The sequence below is a fragment of the Peromyscus leucopus genome, chromosome 15, assembly GCF_004664715.2.
Source record: "Peromyscus leucopus breed LL Stock chromosome 15, UCI_PerLeu_2.1, whole genome shotgun sequence".
In the NCBI taxonomy this organism is placed as follows: Eukaryota; Metazoa; Chordata; class Mammalia; order Rodentia; family Cricetidae; genus Peromyscus; species Peromyscus leucopus.
The window spans coordinates 11,159,692-11,176,788 of NC_051076.1; the positions used below are offsets into that span (position 1 = coordinate 11,159,692).

The following is a 17,097-nucleotide window of genomic DNA, read 5'->3' on the forward strand; positions in this document are numbered from 1 at the left end:
CACAGGAAGCTCCCCAAGCACCCACACTGACAGTAACAAATACCCAAGGACTCTCCCAGTTCTGGTGGGGGTGGGGTGCCTGGATGAAATTTGTTACTGCTCTTTCAACTGTGCATATACATTTTCACGTGTCCTTATCTGGTATTCAGAGGAACTGGAAGTGGCCTTGAAGAACCAGGCAAAGTGCTGCAGATGCGCTTTAAAAACCGACCCTCTCTTCTTTACGGCAGAGCGACCACCAACTGAGCACTAAGCTATTCATCTAACATTTCTATACGCGCCATCTTCAGGGCGCTGGCACCAGTGTAGCAGGCTTCACTACTTGAGAAACTCATTGCATTCAGTAGGACTTAGGCTACTACAATAATCTGTGATTATAAGAATTATCAGCTAATTCAAACAGGCTGAAGGGCTGGAGACACCTCAGTGGTACAGTGCTTGCTAAACATGAGCAGGGCCATGGGTTCAATGCCCATGACCGTAAGAAACACACACCTTAACATGTGACAGGAAATACATGTCATGACCTGCTGCTTGAACTAATTCCTTGGCTAACTCCACTTCCTGCTTGAATCAGTACACAAAGACTGTCACTTATGAGACTGTGAGGGAAAAAAAAAGGATGGATAAAATGGAAAATGAACCCTCGAGTGACAAAAAATTAAAAAAAAAAAAACATTTGGTTAAAGTCTTGATAAATATAGAAAAAAAAAAGTTTTTCTTTCAAACCAGCAACTGGGGCGGCCACCCTGAGCCCGAGGAGCTGCCAGCAGGTGTCGGGTCACCACCGTGCTAGGACACTTGCTCAGCTCCAGCTTCTCAGGGAGTGCGACAAGTTACTTTAATTCTGTGCATAAGCAGAACTCAGGTCAGAGGTCTGACCTGCCCTTGGTGACACATCTGGTCACACCGAGTTTTGGGACAAAAGATTGAAGAAATTCAGGTTTAACTGAAAAAAAAAAATATGAGGCCAATATAAAGCATCTCTGGAAACTGCTACACGATAGTCAAACTGAGTCCTAAGCGAAGGCATGAAAACGACGTACGACTGTGATTTTAAAATGCTGGTACAGAAGCATGGAGGCCTGCAGTGGTCGCTCTACTTCTAAAATCACGTGTTTATAGAATGGCAAAGAACTCAGTCTTTCTCAGTGTTCAAAATCCTGTTTAATTTTTTTACTTCATAAAAATAGAATCAAATAAATCAATATCTCGTATTTGGAAGAAAAAAAAAATAAAGGACACTGACTTCTAAATGTGTTGTGTTCCCGTCTAGGACCAGTGGGGAAAGACAAAAAGGAAGGGCCACTTCATTTTTCACGGATTGATTCTGGAAGGCAAGATCCTGCTGCTCTCTCACTCCTGTTCTGTGAGAGGTTAAAATGGGAGTCGAACACTTGGACTTAGTACAGCCCACCCCACAGCCATGATTTCCTTTTCTCGGGCTCCCAGCACTGCTACATCTTTTAGGTCCTTTCCTAGAATGCTCTCTGCTTGGGGCCACGGCAAATGTAGCCTGATTCACTTCTTTTTCCTGCTCCAGGTCTTAGCCTGTCTGCTGGGTCCTGAGTCTACTGAAGTAGAGCATGTCCTCTCCCCTCAGACCTTCCGCAGAGCAGAGAGTGGTGGAGGGCAATTCACTCGTATAATTGGCTCAAGAGATGAAAATCTTGCATCGGCCTCTCTTAGCCACTAATCTATCCAGCTGACTGCAAGCCTAATTGGCAGCTTGTTGAGTAATTTGGCTCCTAAAGCGTTGTATTGATGTTGGATCAACATCCAGTGGAAGGGGAGGTGACAGGCTGCCTCCCATATAACAGCAAGCATGTGCCTGTCCTGTTTCTGCTTCTGTCCTGTTCAGGAAGCGTTTATTAGTTCTTCCTCCTTCTTTCCAGTCCCTTTGCTAGCCAGCAGAGGGTCAGGGCTATTAGCTATGTTATCAAAACTGTGAGTTGTAATTATGTCTCGGTATCTACTTTAGGGACAAGAAGTGAGAATATGGTTAAGTGTTACTACTGTTTATCAAATGCTTCAATTATTTGACCTGCAATATTACACATATATTTCATGTAAATAAAATCAATCTAACTGGGTGCTTAACGATATATATATTTCACTTATTTGCTTTTTATTTTATTTTACTCTGAGGTGCTGGGGATGGAACACAGGGCCTTGGTAATGTTCACACACACTCAGCCATTGAGTGTGCTATGCAGTCTTGCACTTACGTTTTAAACAATGAAAATTACTTAAGTTTAAGTGAAAATAGAATGTAAAGGCAGTTTCTTTTCTTAAGTGATGAAACCCCAAATGACATAATGGTCTTTTATTGTGTTTGGAGAAGTGTTCTTTGTAATAAAGGTTTAGGTTATACCAAACAAAACTGGCCAGGCAACAGTAACTGCAAAGAGCACTAAACTTAGTGCGGGAGAGTGGGAGACACCTGAGCAGAGTCGGCACCACATCTCCACTACAGTAGCTAATGTCTGCCATCAAGCCCTTCACAATCTAGGACTTCTACCACAACTACGACCAAGCCAACACTGCCGACTCCCTGGAAGAACTGTGACAACGTCCTTCCTCTGTCGCTCTCTGCTTTTCTTCCCCTTTACAGACGACATTTTTCAGACTATAAAATGCACTCTGCTGGCAAGCTCTTGCTTCAGTACCTCCTCAATTTTACAATAGTAAATCTACATCCTTTGCTGGAGACACACACTGGCTTTGGTATATGACTTTGAAGGAGGCAGAGAACAAGCCATACATTAAAAAGTCAATATCTAAGCATATCAATATTCATTTTACATTGTCAATACTGAATACAAAGGTGAAAGAGCAGAAAATAAGCTAAAGTACTGAAATAAATTCAGTGTTCCTGTCAAAATTAATAAATGTGCAACCAATACCACATGGCTGGCTGGTGCAGCCTTTTAAAGAGACTGAATTCTGCTCAGCACAGAGGACTGGGGGATTTTCTCCACTTTAGCGGCACCACAGTCAGATCTGGGTTTTAATTTCAGACGGGGTTCAGAATGTCTTACAGACATTACCATTTATCATGCATATATTAGACAATTGTTCATGCTGAGAGCCATCAACTTAGACAGATCCAATGTGGGATGGCAAATTAAAAGTTTCTAATTATACATTTCCAGTAAGATTTTGCTAAGTCCTTTCTATATCTGTTATTTGTTTTCATAATAAATTATGGAGAAATCAGAATCACAAGCAATATCCAACTGTTCATCTCTTGATTCTTCCTATTTTATATGAGGAGGAGTTTTCTTTTGAATTTTCCTCATTTAGATTCAATGCTGACTACAAGAAAGCAACGTGAGGGTGTACATCAGGGAAGTGTGTCTTTTGGAAGGTCTGCAAGGACCTGTGAACACAGCAAGAACATACATGTGTGTATGTGTGTACGCATATGCAAATAGGCCAGAGGAGGCCTTCGTGTCCCACTCTGTTACTCTCTACCTTAGTGCCACGAGGCCCTGTTCCATGAACCTGGAGTGAGGCTGGTGCTAGCCAAGCCCTCGTGACCTATCTCTGGTCTCTGTCCCCTGCAGCATGGGAGTACCGGCACTCTTGGATGGCTCTAGCCTTGGGTGGCTGCTGGGTATGTGAACTCAGGTCCTCGGATCTGCACAGCGTGCCCTCACCCACGGAGCCACTTCTCCAGCCCTAGAACACTTTTTCAAGAGGAATTCTAACGGCCAGTCCAGTCTGGAAATGTACAGATGCAATGGACTCTGTATCCTTTGACTAACTCTATTCCAGGTTTGAAAACAGCAATTTGCATGGACAGGGCGATGTCCCATGTCTAACCTCACTGTCCAAGTATTTATGCAATGGCTTCTCTGACTGCATCCAGATAAGCACCTTCACTCAGGTCTCTTGAAACTAAGGACTTGCCCCAAATACCTGCATTTCTTCCTCTCTGAAAGGAACTGCTGCACACAGGTTTGAAAATACACTAAAATGAGTGGCATACCATTTTAGCAACCAAAAAACAAACCAACAAAAAAACAATAACAATGACAAAACCCACCACATTAAATGCCTGTGAATTTTATTTCATAAGCTAAAGTCTAGTAGTAAAATGAAAATCTCAAATCTTAAAAGGTCTCAACAGACTTGTACTACAGTATCTGGAATATGCTGGCACAAGCTTAGCACAGGCTTATAAACAAAGGACTGTTTTAGGCTGAGGTTAAGGTTTACATCTAAATTCTCCATAAATGGTTCCCTCTGATGCCCTGAGCTCTGAGTCAAAATCTGCTACACAAAAAACTATGTAACCCCTACTTCAAGCACCTGCTGTTCCCCACTTCACACAGGTGCTTCATGTAGGGCCTGGCCAGTCTTCTGCTTTGTTACTGTGGCTACATGGGACCACTAGCAACATTTCTAGGACATGTTCTTCTGTGGCTTCTGCCACTGAGCTCAGAGTTCACTGGGAATGGGTCGGTGAGGAATCCTGTCCCAGCCTTAGGAGAGACTGGAAGATCTTATCACATCTATTCGACCTAAAATGTGGCTGCATTTCCTTATGGATAGATATTTTATAATACAAGTATTTCATGAATATTCTACATTTCTTTGTTGAAATAGCTAATGCATCTTCTATAAATTTCAGACACATAATTGGGTTCAAGTCAGTATATGCAATAGAGAGGTCTTTTTCATTCATTTTATATTAGTGTATGCTTAATTGTATAAAATAAAAGGTTTGCTATGATATCTTTATTTTTGCATATGATGTGTTTTGATGGGATCTGCTCTCCTATTACTCTACCCCCCATCCAATAGTCCTTTCTTTTTCTGGGACATGATACTTTTGATAACTAGATGGCATTTGTGACATGTGTGGCCCATCTAGCTTTGTCTCTGACCTTTGCCAGGGATATCCTAGGCATCATCTCTTAATGTAAAAACAAAAAAGGACAAATATTTTCATAATATTCTGTAAGTTCACTTACATAGTATGCAGGAGAGTTCTAATTAGAGCATGGCTGCTGAGGCCATATATACACTACTGAACTGTACCAACGCCATGCACCATATTCAAGCCCCGGCTTCTGTCTGGAAGGGCAGGCAGGTTATTTCAGAAAGGAAGAGATGGGTAGGAAGTAAAAAGGAGAACAAAAGCAAAAGGAGGTCTTCATATATCCTCAAAATATGTACACTCTCAGGATGCTGAGGGCACTGGCATGAAAAAAGCAGGCTTTAGCAGTTACACAGTGACCACCCTATAACTACCACTCAGGTCTAGTAATTACATGGTCTTAGATAGTGAGTCATTCATCATTTCATCTGCTTATTCCCTGCTTCCCTTACAAGTCTGAAATTCCTTCAGGCCAGCCAAAGACACAGCTTTGGAGGTTTTTATCTTTGCTGTGTCTTACCCATTTGGGTGTGTGCACAGCACATGTCTCATTGAGTAGCTACTTACAAGGTCCACACAACGAACAGATTATACATCCTAACGTAAAGGCAAATGACCTGCGTTACAATTTCTTACACCATGCCTTTCTTGCAGCAAGAGTGATTACCGATCGCCTATGTTTTATTCGTGGTGATTTATGTGGCTGGAATCTGTGTTCCGCTCCACCCGCTTTGTTTTACCTGCTGTAGTGGGTCCAGGCAAAGGGGCAGCTTTTCTTCTCCTTTTGATGTCTCCTGTGCACAAGGATCCTAAATGCATGCTTGTTTGCCTACAAGTAATTATCAGAAGAAATAAAAACTATTAACAAAGGAGGGGGAAAATGACACATAAACACACAGCTTGTATAATCTGAACCTAAATCAAAACATTCTCACCAAAGATGGAGCTGCATAGTAAAACCACCAATCTTGTTTATATCGAAACATAATTACGTTTGTTGACAAGCGTTCAGCAGCTAAATGCACCATCATAAATTGTTACTGGGATGAATAATATAAAAGGAATGCTTTTTAATTTTCAAAACTGGCAATCTTTCTAGCACAACATAAAATCAAGCACTGTTGCTTCTGACAGGAAAATAGCGAAGATTAATTATCTAAAGAGATCACAATATTGTTGCTAGGTTATCAATTGGTTGCTAATGCTTTACTGTCAGGACGACATTTATTACAGGAAAAGTATGATCAATTTCTTTTCAGATATTATGCAGCAGTGAATTCTTTTAAAACATTTTAAATAGATGGAAGGAAATGGTGATGTTGTCCTTATAATTCATACAATTAGAATTGTTTAATTATTTACTAGTCAGGAGAGAACAATTTGAATGCATGAATGCCTGTCTTCTGCTCCCTGTAGTCTAACATGATTCTAGGTGCAAAGACATGACATACAAGAACTCAGGAATCAGTTACATCTATCCAATTCTGCTTAATTTTAGTCTTCTCGATTAAAAAAGTTTTAGAAAAATAATGGCTCAATTAGAAACCAAAAGGGCTAATGCAAAGAATGAAAGGATTTAGAAGTCTTTGGCCTTGGCAAGCCACAGATGGGTTCTGCGCTCATTCCCAGGCCCATAACCCTTGACATGAGGTTGGGATAGGGGCTGAAAACCAGAGCAGAAATAAATGAAATGTATTTACTAAAGTGCATGCTCTTTGACTCTTAGATAGAGGTATCTGGTAGTGGCATGAGGTTTTAAACAGTCCAAATTGAAAACAGCCAGATCTTTCGGAAATGAAAATAAAAAAGTGATATAAGTAAAGCAGTGGTACATATTTACTATATATACATATATGTAGGTTTAAATATAATGAAAAAAACATTGCTGTATACGTCTGAACGGATTGTTTCAAGCACAGGTACAGCCATGATGGGTGAGGTAAATAATACAGTGGGCAGGAATAGACAAAGAACATGAAATCTGCGACGCAGCTTAGTAAGAAATAGGCATCTACTAGTTTTCCTTTCGTACTCAGTCCATAGTGTTCTCTGTTATAGAATACATCTCTACTTTAAAAATTAGTTCAGTCAGTTAATTTTGCTTTGCTTTCAAATGGTTATTGTCATACAAAACTATAAATTATGTATTAGATTGAAGAGGGAAATCTTGCCTCATGATCTCAAGAAAAATAAATGATTATGGTCACATTTATTATTTTTTTTGGTCACATTTATTTTTTAAAACTATATAAAAATTTTAAGCATTGTAAGGAAACCACAGAGACCTATTCTTTTTGTACAAAATGAATTCAGCAAGCATTTACTAGTATGCACTATGAGCTTAGCATATGCTTTTATACAGGTGATGAAAACAGAGGCCAGAGAAGAAGAAATGAAGACATGAAGAAAAAAGGAGCATTCAGTTCTCAGTACAAAATAATTAAGAGTGGTGGTGATGGTGGCAGGGACAGCTCTATTAAACACTAGTAGAGATTAGATCATCGAGTCTGTGCACTTGAATGAAACACACACACACACACACACACACACCCTTTGTAGGATTTTCTTTAATGGAAAACCTATACTTTTGGATTCTACTCTTTGAATTCTTTTTTTTTTTTTTTAATATTTATTTATTTATTATGTATACAGTGTTCTGCCTGCAGGCCAGAAGAGGGCACCAGATCTCATTACAGACGGTTGTGAGCCGCCATGTGGTTGCTGGGAACTGAACTCAGGACCTTGGGAAGAACAGCCAGTGTTCTTAACCTCTGAGCCATCTCCTACTCTTTGAATTCTAATTCTATCAGGACAATGCTACAACTCTCAAGTGTACAGAGCAGAAGCCATAAGAAACAGTTCCTGTCCACAGAAAGGTGAAGTAGTGTTCTTGAAGGCCAAGTAGCCGACTGTGGGAAAGTCCATTTCAAGTTCCCTTGCAAACTAGAGATCTTCCTCTATCCCACATGCAACTGTGCTTCTCTGGCTTTTCCTCTGAAATCAGAGTAACAGCTGCCACTTTATCCCAGTTAATGAAGTCAACAAATTCCAAACTTCCATTTTATATTCTTATGATAGTCATGAGTTTACTTTTTCTGCTAGTATGTCCATGTGTCACATACATGCTAGTGCACTTGTGTACTGGCCAGAAGTCCACCTTAGTTGCAGTTCCTCAGAAGAGTGCCCTTCTTCTCTTGTTGCTGGCCTGGAGCTCACTGATTGAGCTAGACTGGCTGCTGGTCAGAGCCCAGGGGGACCTACCTATCTCAGCCTCCGTAACACTGGGATCACAGGCACAAGCCTCCATGCACTGCTGCTAGGTCTGGGTGATGAAACTAAGGTTCTTCCTTATGCTCACACATTAAATCGTTTTACCAACTGAGCTCTTTCCTAGGCCCGCTTGCACATACTTTAGCCTACTCAGTTCTCTTTCCCAAAGCCTAGGATCAGGTTTACCTTCTCTAGAGTCTACACCAGACAACTCAGCTATGGTACAGGAGGACCTAAAAATATAAATGAAGAGACCATTCTAAAAGCAAGAAAATGGTGGAAATGTTCTCTATCTCTCTCTCTCTCTCTCTCTCTCTCTCTCTCTCTCTCTCTCTCTCTCTCTCTCTGTCTGTGTGTGTGTGTGTGTCTATATTTGCCTGTGCATGTGTGAGGAAGCTAGAAGTCAACGTCTGGTGTTACTATCACTCTCCACTTTATCCTTTGAGACAAGGTCTCTCAGGGAGCCTGGTGTTTAATGTTTCAGCTACACCAGGGGCCACTGAGGACTGAGAATCTGCCTTCCTCTCCAGGCAGAGGGGCTACAGGCCTGAGACATCATACCTGACTTCTAATGTGGGTGTTCAGAATGTTAACTCAGTTCTTCAGCCATGTACAGCAAACATTGTACCTGGCTACCCTGACTTCTACCCAACATGGTTCTTGCATTAGGTGTTCATAACTCAAGTATTTAAATGCTTGGAAAGTACTCCCAAGTCCATTTTGTCTTTACAACTTCATTTCTCACACTATTCAAAATTTATTAGCAAGGCCCACTTACAAAACTGTGGGAGACAGACTCCAAGAACACCACCCTCTTCTAAAACGTTTGGGAGTGTTTACTGAGCAAACAGTACCATCTTCATCCAATTCTCCAGCCCACCCAGTACAGGCACATAACAGAGGAAATAACCATGTATGGAGACCACAGTCAGAGGCAATGGACGCATTGACCTGAGATCTGAAGCAGAAGGAAAAAGCCCGTGGACTCTAGAAAGTTCAACAGAAAATGAGGGCCCTATATGTGGGGAGATCTGGGCTGCTGATCAGCAAGAGCACAGGCTGGCCCCTCTCCTACCTCATTTCAGACACGGGGAGTGGGGCAGCTACGAACAGCTAGGTCTGTTAACACAGTAGTTACGATTTTAATTTAAAATCAATGAATGTTTCAAAGGCAGCCCGTGTCTTCAGTCTACTTGGCCATCTGTCTTTGCAAAGCATAGCACTGAGAGCTCGATTCTTTGGGGGTGGGAGGGCACCATGTTAGCTACAGAAGTTGCCTGTGAAGAGAAGAGAGGGAGGAGATGAAGGGTGGCTCAAGGCTTTGCTCAGCGCCCTGAGTCAGTACCTGGGGTCCCGGGATGAGTCTAGGCTGCAGTCTTGACTCTCCTGTCATTCTAAGTGGAAAAGACAAAGAAATCCATCTGCTTGGATGGATTTCTCTGTTGAGGATGACTGGAAATGAGGCTTCCCATGAGGTGTTTTATTAAACATAAGAAAGCCAGAACCCAGAAACCTCTTAGTTTGGTTTTGGTGCTTAAACAGACTGCCTGAATTATCCCCATTGTTTCCTGCAAGCAAGCCTTTCAGACGGGGTGACTGTAGGAGAGGGGACATCTTATCATCTGGAGGAAAGAAAAAGTAATCACACAGAGCGACGGCAAAGCCTACGGAGAAGCACCTTGCCGGACAGCGTGGCTTTGACAGGGGCTGACAGCGCCGAGGCAGGCCACGTCAAACACAATAACAGTAAAGCCAAGACAACGGGAGCTTGTCTCTTCATGGCACGTGTTTAGAGTCTTTCCAGAGCATCCGGCCTTGCGAAAGCTGCCCCCTGGATACAATGTGTTCCCAAGCAGCCTGGGACAAGCTGCAGAGAAAGACAAGCAGATGTGACCATGGCCCTGGCATTTGGCAAGAACGCTCACTGTCAGCTGGGACAATATCCGCCTGGACAGGGCATCAGCTGCACAGAAGTGAGGCGGGTCTGTGGTGTCACTGGAGGAGAGCCTGGGTGGCAGAGGGATGGACAGCACGGGGAAATGCAGCCCTGTTTGACCCTCCCTCTCTAGACGCCAACAGCCACCCCTCCCCCTTACCCAGTGTCAATGTGTCTCCTCAGATTAAACTGGACAGGGGTAGGCTCGGGCTTTGCTCCTTCTGGACCCCAGTGCACACAAGTATGAGGAACTTTCAAGCAATCTGTTTTCATAGGACGAGGACTCAAGTCCTTGTTTTTCAATGTTTTTGTTTAAGGGCCCTTTGTCTTCCCCGACCCGTGTGTGTGTGTGTGTGTGTTGTGTGTGTGTGTGCGCGCGGTGCGCGCGCGCGCGCGTGTGCACATGCATGTGTAGGCCAGAGATTTGTGTCCCCCTCAATTGCTCTCCACTAAGTCAGGGTCTCTCAATGAACCCTGAGCTGCCAATCCAGTGAGTCTAGCTAGGCAGTTTGCCTTAGGGATGTCCTGTCTCCACCCGAGAGCTAGGATTATAGACTTGGTTTGGCTGGGGGTGGGAGCTGGGGAATCCAATCCGGTCCTCATGCTGGTGCACAAGCCCTGCATCCACTGAGCAATCCCAGCCCCTTCTTGTGTCAAATCTCCCAGGACACGTGTAGCAAGACTCTTGGGGATTGGAGTCTGCCCCGGAGCAGCTCTTGGCTGTGCTGCCTCCTCTCTCACACTTTGGTTACTTGGTTTACATTCTGCTGCAATCTCATGCCAAGTCTCCTTGAATATGTTAGGTGTTGGGTCAGTGCCCCGAAGTAGTAGGTAACTGGATGTAGTGACTTTGGGGCTCATGTTGTCCTTGGCTTTATCATCTCACTGTGAATCTTTCTACATCTTAGTTCCTTCAGAAACATGGCCACTGGACCTCCCCAGGTGCTCACATTCTAGAACAATGACTTGTGATAGGCTCGCCTTCTAGGATTGCTGCAGCAGCTTTTGTAACTCATTGGTAACTCAGCAGTCTGTCTACTAATCTTGCATTCTCCGTTCAAAGCTCTCTCCCTGCCAGCGAACAGTCCCTCTAAGCTGCTACTGACGCAGCAGTCCTCTTAGAGGCTCTGCCGCCCCAGGTGTAGAGTCCCAACCTGTTCCTCTTTCTTCACAACCCGTTTCCCTGCCCTGTACCTGGTGGCTGCTGTGGGAGCTGGCTTACAGTGCTCACCCAGCCAGGTGAGCACCCCTGGGATCCAGTGTGAAATAGCTATGCCCTCCTAGGGCAGTTCCTTGCTGCTTCTGATCTCCTGGGGAGGGGGGGTTAATGGGGAGTAGGGGAGTACTGGGGAGTGGGGGGTACTGGGGAGTGGGGGGGTATTGGGGAGTAGGGGAGTACTGGGAGTGGGGGGGTACTGGGGAGTGGGGGGTACTAGGGAGTGGGGGTCTGGGGAGTGGGGGGTACTGAAGAGTGGAAAGGTACTGGGGAGTGGGGGGGTACTGGGGAGTGGGGGTACTGGGGAGTGGGGGGTATTGGGGAGTACTGGGGATTGGGGGGGTACTGGGGAGTGGGGGGGTACTTGGGAGTAGGGGGTACTGGGGAGTGGGGGGTACTGGGGAGTGGGGAGTACTGGGGAGTGGGGAGTACTGGGGAGTGGGGGGGTACTGGGGAGTGGGGAGTACTGGGGAGTGGGGGGTACTGGGGAGTGGGGAGTACTGGGGAGTGGGGGGTACTGGGGAGTGGGGAGTACTGGGGAGTGGGGGTACTGGGGAGTGGGGGGGTACTGGGGAGTGGGGGTACTAGGGAGTAGGGGGCTGGGGAGTGGGGGGGTACTGGGGAGTGGGGGGTACTGGGAGTGGGGAGTACTGGGGAGTGGGGGGTACTGGGGAGTGGGGGGTACTGGGGAGTGGGGGGTACTGGGGAGTGGTGGTGCTCCTGACTGACAGGAGCAGGAGGCGGAACCATCTGCAGCACAGTCAGCTAAGCATCATGGCTCACACTTGGAACTCAGCACTCAAGAGGCTGAGGCAGGAGCACTGCCATGAGTTAAAGGCCAGCTACCTGGTGAATTCCAGGCCAGCCTGGGCTACGGTGAGACTGTTTCAAGAAACAAGACAATTTCTATGTAGTATTTAAAATATGTCATATATATAGGGTACCTTTTATAGTACAATGTGATGAACAATAAAATTTAAAATACCCACACACACCACAACCCAACAGTGACTGTTTTACCTTTGAGCATCTCACCTGCGTTATTTCTCTTCACTAGTCTCGAAACCTACGCACACAAATGAGCAAGCCCACAAGTGCCCTGGGTGAAACGTTTCGAGAACTGTGGAGGGTCACACTAGTGATTGTGTGTGCTGGCATTTCATGGGGATTTTCTTCTCATTATTACTGGATGGTTTTGCAACAAGCCTATAAGAGGGTCTACATCAGAGATACATGAAAAAAAAAAATGGTACTGACAAACGCAGGTTGTTTGGGCAGAGGGTGAATTTGTGTTGAAGATTGTCAAGCTTACAGCTGGGGAGGCCAGGAGTCATTTAAAAGGTTTCGGGGGGAGATTTTAGATATTCCTATGTAAAGTATGTGACATGGATTGCATACACAGTGACAGCTATTGCTCCTACTAGACTATCATGCCAGCTTTGCAGGTAAGAAGCTCAGGGCACAGACAGGAAAGGTAAGCATAATTTATCTAGGTTCACACAGTTAAGGAAAGATAAAGCATGCTGCCATATAGTCTACCTGAAGGTACCCTCAGTGAGCTATCCCTAAACACACCACACAAGTATGTGATGCAATAAACCATCGCATATGCACACGGTTATATCAATATAATAATATGGAAAGCATAAAGGTCATTTAAAATAACAACTAAGTTGTTGTTTCTTGATTAACAGAAAGTTTTTTCTTCTTTAATATTTGGTTCTGCTTACCTAGGGTGCAGCACATTAGAACAAAGCACCCATTTTTATCTCAGACTTCAAAGCTCACAAGTTCTTGGTCTGAAATCCACTGACACTCTCAGGTGAGCCAACTACCATGAATTTTTTCTGGGTCATGGCTTGCCACCACAGCCCTGTCTTGCTTTCTGTCTATGGTGTATTCTGTGTTTATGGACAGCCTGGCTTGGTGGTGGACACCTCTGACCTTCAGAGCGACTGGGATTCGCATGTGTCATGCCTCGTTCGTGTCATCCACAATCCTTTCTTCACGTCATTGTCCTACACAACATCCACGGTGGTAGAACCTACTGTTTGCAGGGCAGATAATCACTGGCACTTCTGAGAGTTTGCCAGGGAAGAGACCCCCATATGGAGAGAAGAGCTGCTGGCGCCTAGAGGGGCCATCATGGAAGTATGCATCCATACTTATCTGGTTCCTACAGACGCTTTGCTAGTTAGTCACCAAGGCTACATGTTAGTGTTAACATTAGAGCAGGAGTATTCCATTTACTCCCCAACCTCCCCTCCCAGTCTCCTAATTGTGCCCATCTTGGAGAGCAGGTTCTTTCTCCCTTACAGCTCACTAGGTGCATGACTGCGAACTTCCTTTCTGAAGTGTTCTGAGCCCCATTTCCAGATGCTTTCTCTCTACATCCATGTCAGTGCGGTGCATCTGTCACTACACTCACCATACACTGTGGCCTCCAGTTGTTTTCAGATCAGAAGGATCTGTCAGTTAACTATGAGGACAACAATTCCAGGCTGACGACTGCGTCTCATTCTCAGAACCTAACAGTTACTGTCATGTGTTAGAAACACAAGGACTCAAACCGCTGGAAGGTTGTACCCTCCACACTGCACTCGGCATTAAAAAAAAAGTATTTCTCCAACTATTATTTAAATTCACTCAAACACATTCAATAATTAACAAATCTTCAACATTTATTAATTATTAAATGCTAACCAAGATACATAGTGAGAAAGTCCCCACTCTCCAAGGTCTCCTCCACCATTTCCTTGCATGCCTGGGCTGGGACACACTGACTTCAGACTGAGCTCAGCTTTGGTTCTATGCCCTGTCCAGTGACTGTGCCTGTTCAGAGAAGCCATAGCAATGTCACTGTCTAGAGTTCATTTACTGAGTAAGATGGCAATAAAGCAAGGAGAACATGGCACCTACTTTCATCTTCATATTAACATACTATTTGAGGAACAGGACAGAAGGTCTGGAACTTGTGAAACATATAAATAGGTTAATTATTTTGTTACTGCTACCATGTGAAAACAAACTGACCTGAATCTTAAGTTGCTTACTAGTAAAAGTCCATCAGAACCAATGGACTTGCCACCTCTCTTACACAGCCCTTTGGGTTTCCGCTGAAGAAACAGCTCTTCTCTTGGAAAAAAAAAATAGTGTCTTCTACTTTAGGCTACAGTTACGATGGCATGGACGAGTGTTCTGCACAGACTATATGCCATGAAGGCAATGGGGCCCACATCTGATTTATTGAAGGGTATTTCCCTCAGCAGTGCATCCTTGCTAATACCATATGCTTACAAAATAGTTACTGAATGAAATTTAGCCAGGCATGGCCAGAGCTTGCAAGAGTTTTGTCTTTTAAACAATTTGCACTTTTATTGGTTTCAATGTCGCTAATGTACATGCTTACCTATGGAAAGAGAAAAACACTAAGTTTCTTTGGTGAGTGTCTCAGGCTACAGGGTACAATGCCTGTGTGTTTCTGGTGTTGCCATTCTTGTGTGATCTTGCATCCCAATGTAGACTTTATAGAAGGAATGCTTTCAGTTCCCCTCTTCTACTAAGAGCCTCACCCAAATGGTCTTGGGTAAGTAAATATGACCAGGAAGCAGAACACGACAGCATTCTTCTAATTCAATGCAATCAAAATACATGGAAAGCTAGAGCATGTCAACTTATACTCAGGACTGACACTGAAATATTTGAACCAAATTTCCTTCATAACTTTTCTAATTCAGGTCTTTTACTCACTGTATTAAAAGATTTAATTTCAATGCTCATGAAGAAAAACACCATGCTACAAGAACCATTTTCAAATGAAAGCCATTGTTTCTTTTCTCCTTTATAGACTTTTGACAGACATACACAGCTACATTTTTTTTTTTAAAATCTCAGAAATTAAATGCTAGATAATCAGCTACCCAATGAGCTGTGGTTTCAAAATGTTATCACTTTTTTGGACACAAATAAGGCAATTTTAATAGTGTTTAAGATGTCAGGGTAGAAGGCTAATAAGCAGGTCACCTACCCCCCCCCCCCCACACACATACATCACGGTGGGAACTGAACTCAGGGCCTCATACATTGTAAGCACATGTCTACTACAGAGATATATCCCCAGGTCAAGATAACTTCACAGGGATTAGAAATAAGATTTGGTAAACAACACTGATACATTATCTACCATTGAGTTGGGAAAATTATTTAACCCTTTCTCTTTTTCTTCATACGCAAGGGGAATAATCAGGAGATCTGCTGCAAAGGTGCTGTGGAATAATGCTTTTGTATACTGATTTAATAAAAACGCTGATTGGCCAGTAGCCAGGTAGGTAGTATAGGTGGGATAAGCAGACAAGGAGAATTCTAGGAAGAGGGAGGCCAAGTCAGGAGATGCCAGCCCACCGTCCAGGGGCCAGCATGTAATGGCACACAGGTAAAGCCACGGAACACGTGGTGACATATAGATTAACAGAAATGACCTGAGTTTAAGTGTAAGAGCTAGTCAGTAGTAAGCCTGAGATAAAGGCTGAGCAGTTTTAATTAATATAAGCCTCTGTGTGTTTACTTGGGTCTGAGCAGCTGTGGCCCAGGTAAGACAGGAAAACTTTCAGTTACACAAAGGGTAAATTTTTAAAAATAATTTATTTATTTTTATTTGCATTGGTGTTTTGCCTGTATGTAGGATGTCAGATCTTGGAGTTATAGACAGTTGTTAGAAGCTGTGTGGGTGCTGGGAATTGAACCCAGGACCCAGTCTGGGTTATACAATAAGATGCTGACTCAAGAAAAAAAAGGGGGGGGAGGTCCTTTCTCAACTGAGGGAATATTTGTCAGTTCTGCATTCACTCCTCCATCCTTCCCCACCCATCCATTCTGAGAGGCAGTTTGTACAGTGGTTAGGATTGTAAGCCCAAGGAGACAAGCTCAGTTCTTGCTTCTTTGTCACCTTGGACAACACTCAACACACTTCACCTGGCTTTCCTTCTCAGGAAAATAAAGCAAGCCTCATAAAGCTCATGTGAGAATTAAGTCAGTGTGTCTCTCGGTAGGCACTCAGTAAGTTACTGTGATGGGAATCTGTATGTGATAAAAAGAATGTTATATGCTTTGGCATATTTTTAGTTACTTAAAAAGCAAAGAACTTAAGGATATATAGGAAAGTTAGGAACAGAGTTGCTTACTAGCTTTATGTATCAACAAGGTAAAGATATATTAAAATTAAGTATTTGGAAGGTTGGAGAGATGGTTCAGTGGTTAGAAGCATGTGCTGCTCTTGTAGAGGACCCAAATTTGGTTCCCAGCACCCACATCAGGCAGTTCGCAATCACTTGTAACTACAGCTTCAGTGAATATAGCACCTCTGCCATCCAGAGGCCCTTACATTCACATGCACAGCTCCCCACCCCAACCTCCCTAACAAGTATTTAAAAAACATACCCAAACATTAAGACATGAAATGAAATGTTGGAAGAGGCACAGGAAGGCCTGAGGAGGTTATGATCACAGTGGAGAGCTGGCGGCATGAGGCAGAAGTGTACAAGGGCCTGATGCAGTACAGTTACCCAAGAGAGAACAAGCTGGCTTCAGATTTCCAGAAGTATGACAGACAGACCAGAGCAAGAATGGTGGAGGCCCTGGAGAGGCAGGGAGGGGTATCTGTCCACCTGCCTGAATCAGAGATGGAGCACAAAGCCAAAAGAAGGCTAAATCGAAAACAAACTGAATCTCAGTGGTGTGTGTGTGTGTGCAAATTCAGGGAGAAACAGGAGTTGGATTTCTTTGAAAAAT

General features: G+C 43.8%; 1 protein-coding gene across 11 annotated transcripts in view; it reads right to left on the minus strand.

Annotated features, from left to right (window-relative positions):
• Window positions 1–17,097, minus strand: part of Gpatch2 (G-patch domain containing 2) — a 156,985-nt gene that overhangs the window by 12,389 nt on the left and 127,499 nt on the right. For 9 of the 11 annotated variants that reach the window (XM_037211158.1, XM_028876736.2, XM_028876735.2 and 6 more), the window contains one exon: window positions 5,629–5,717. In XM_037211158.1, the coding sequence (XP_037067053.1) occupies window positions 5,629–5,717 (89 nt within the window). Of the gene's footprint in view, window positions 1–752; window positions 1,368–5,628; window positions 5,718–17,097 lie in introns of those variants that run through there. The other 2 variants (XM_037211153.1, XM_037211157.1) reach the window with 2 other exon arrangements.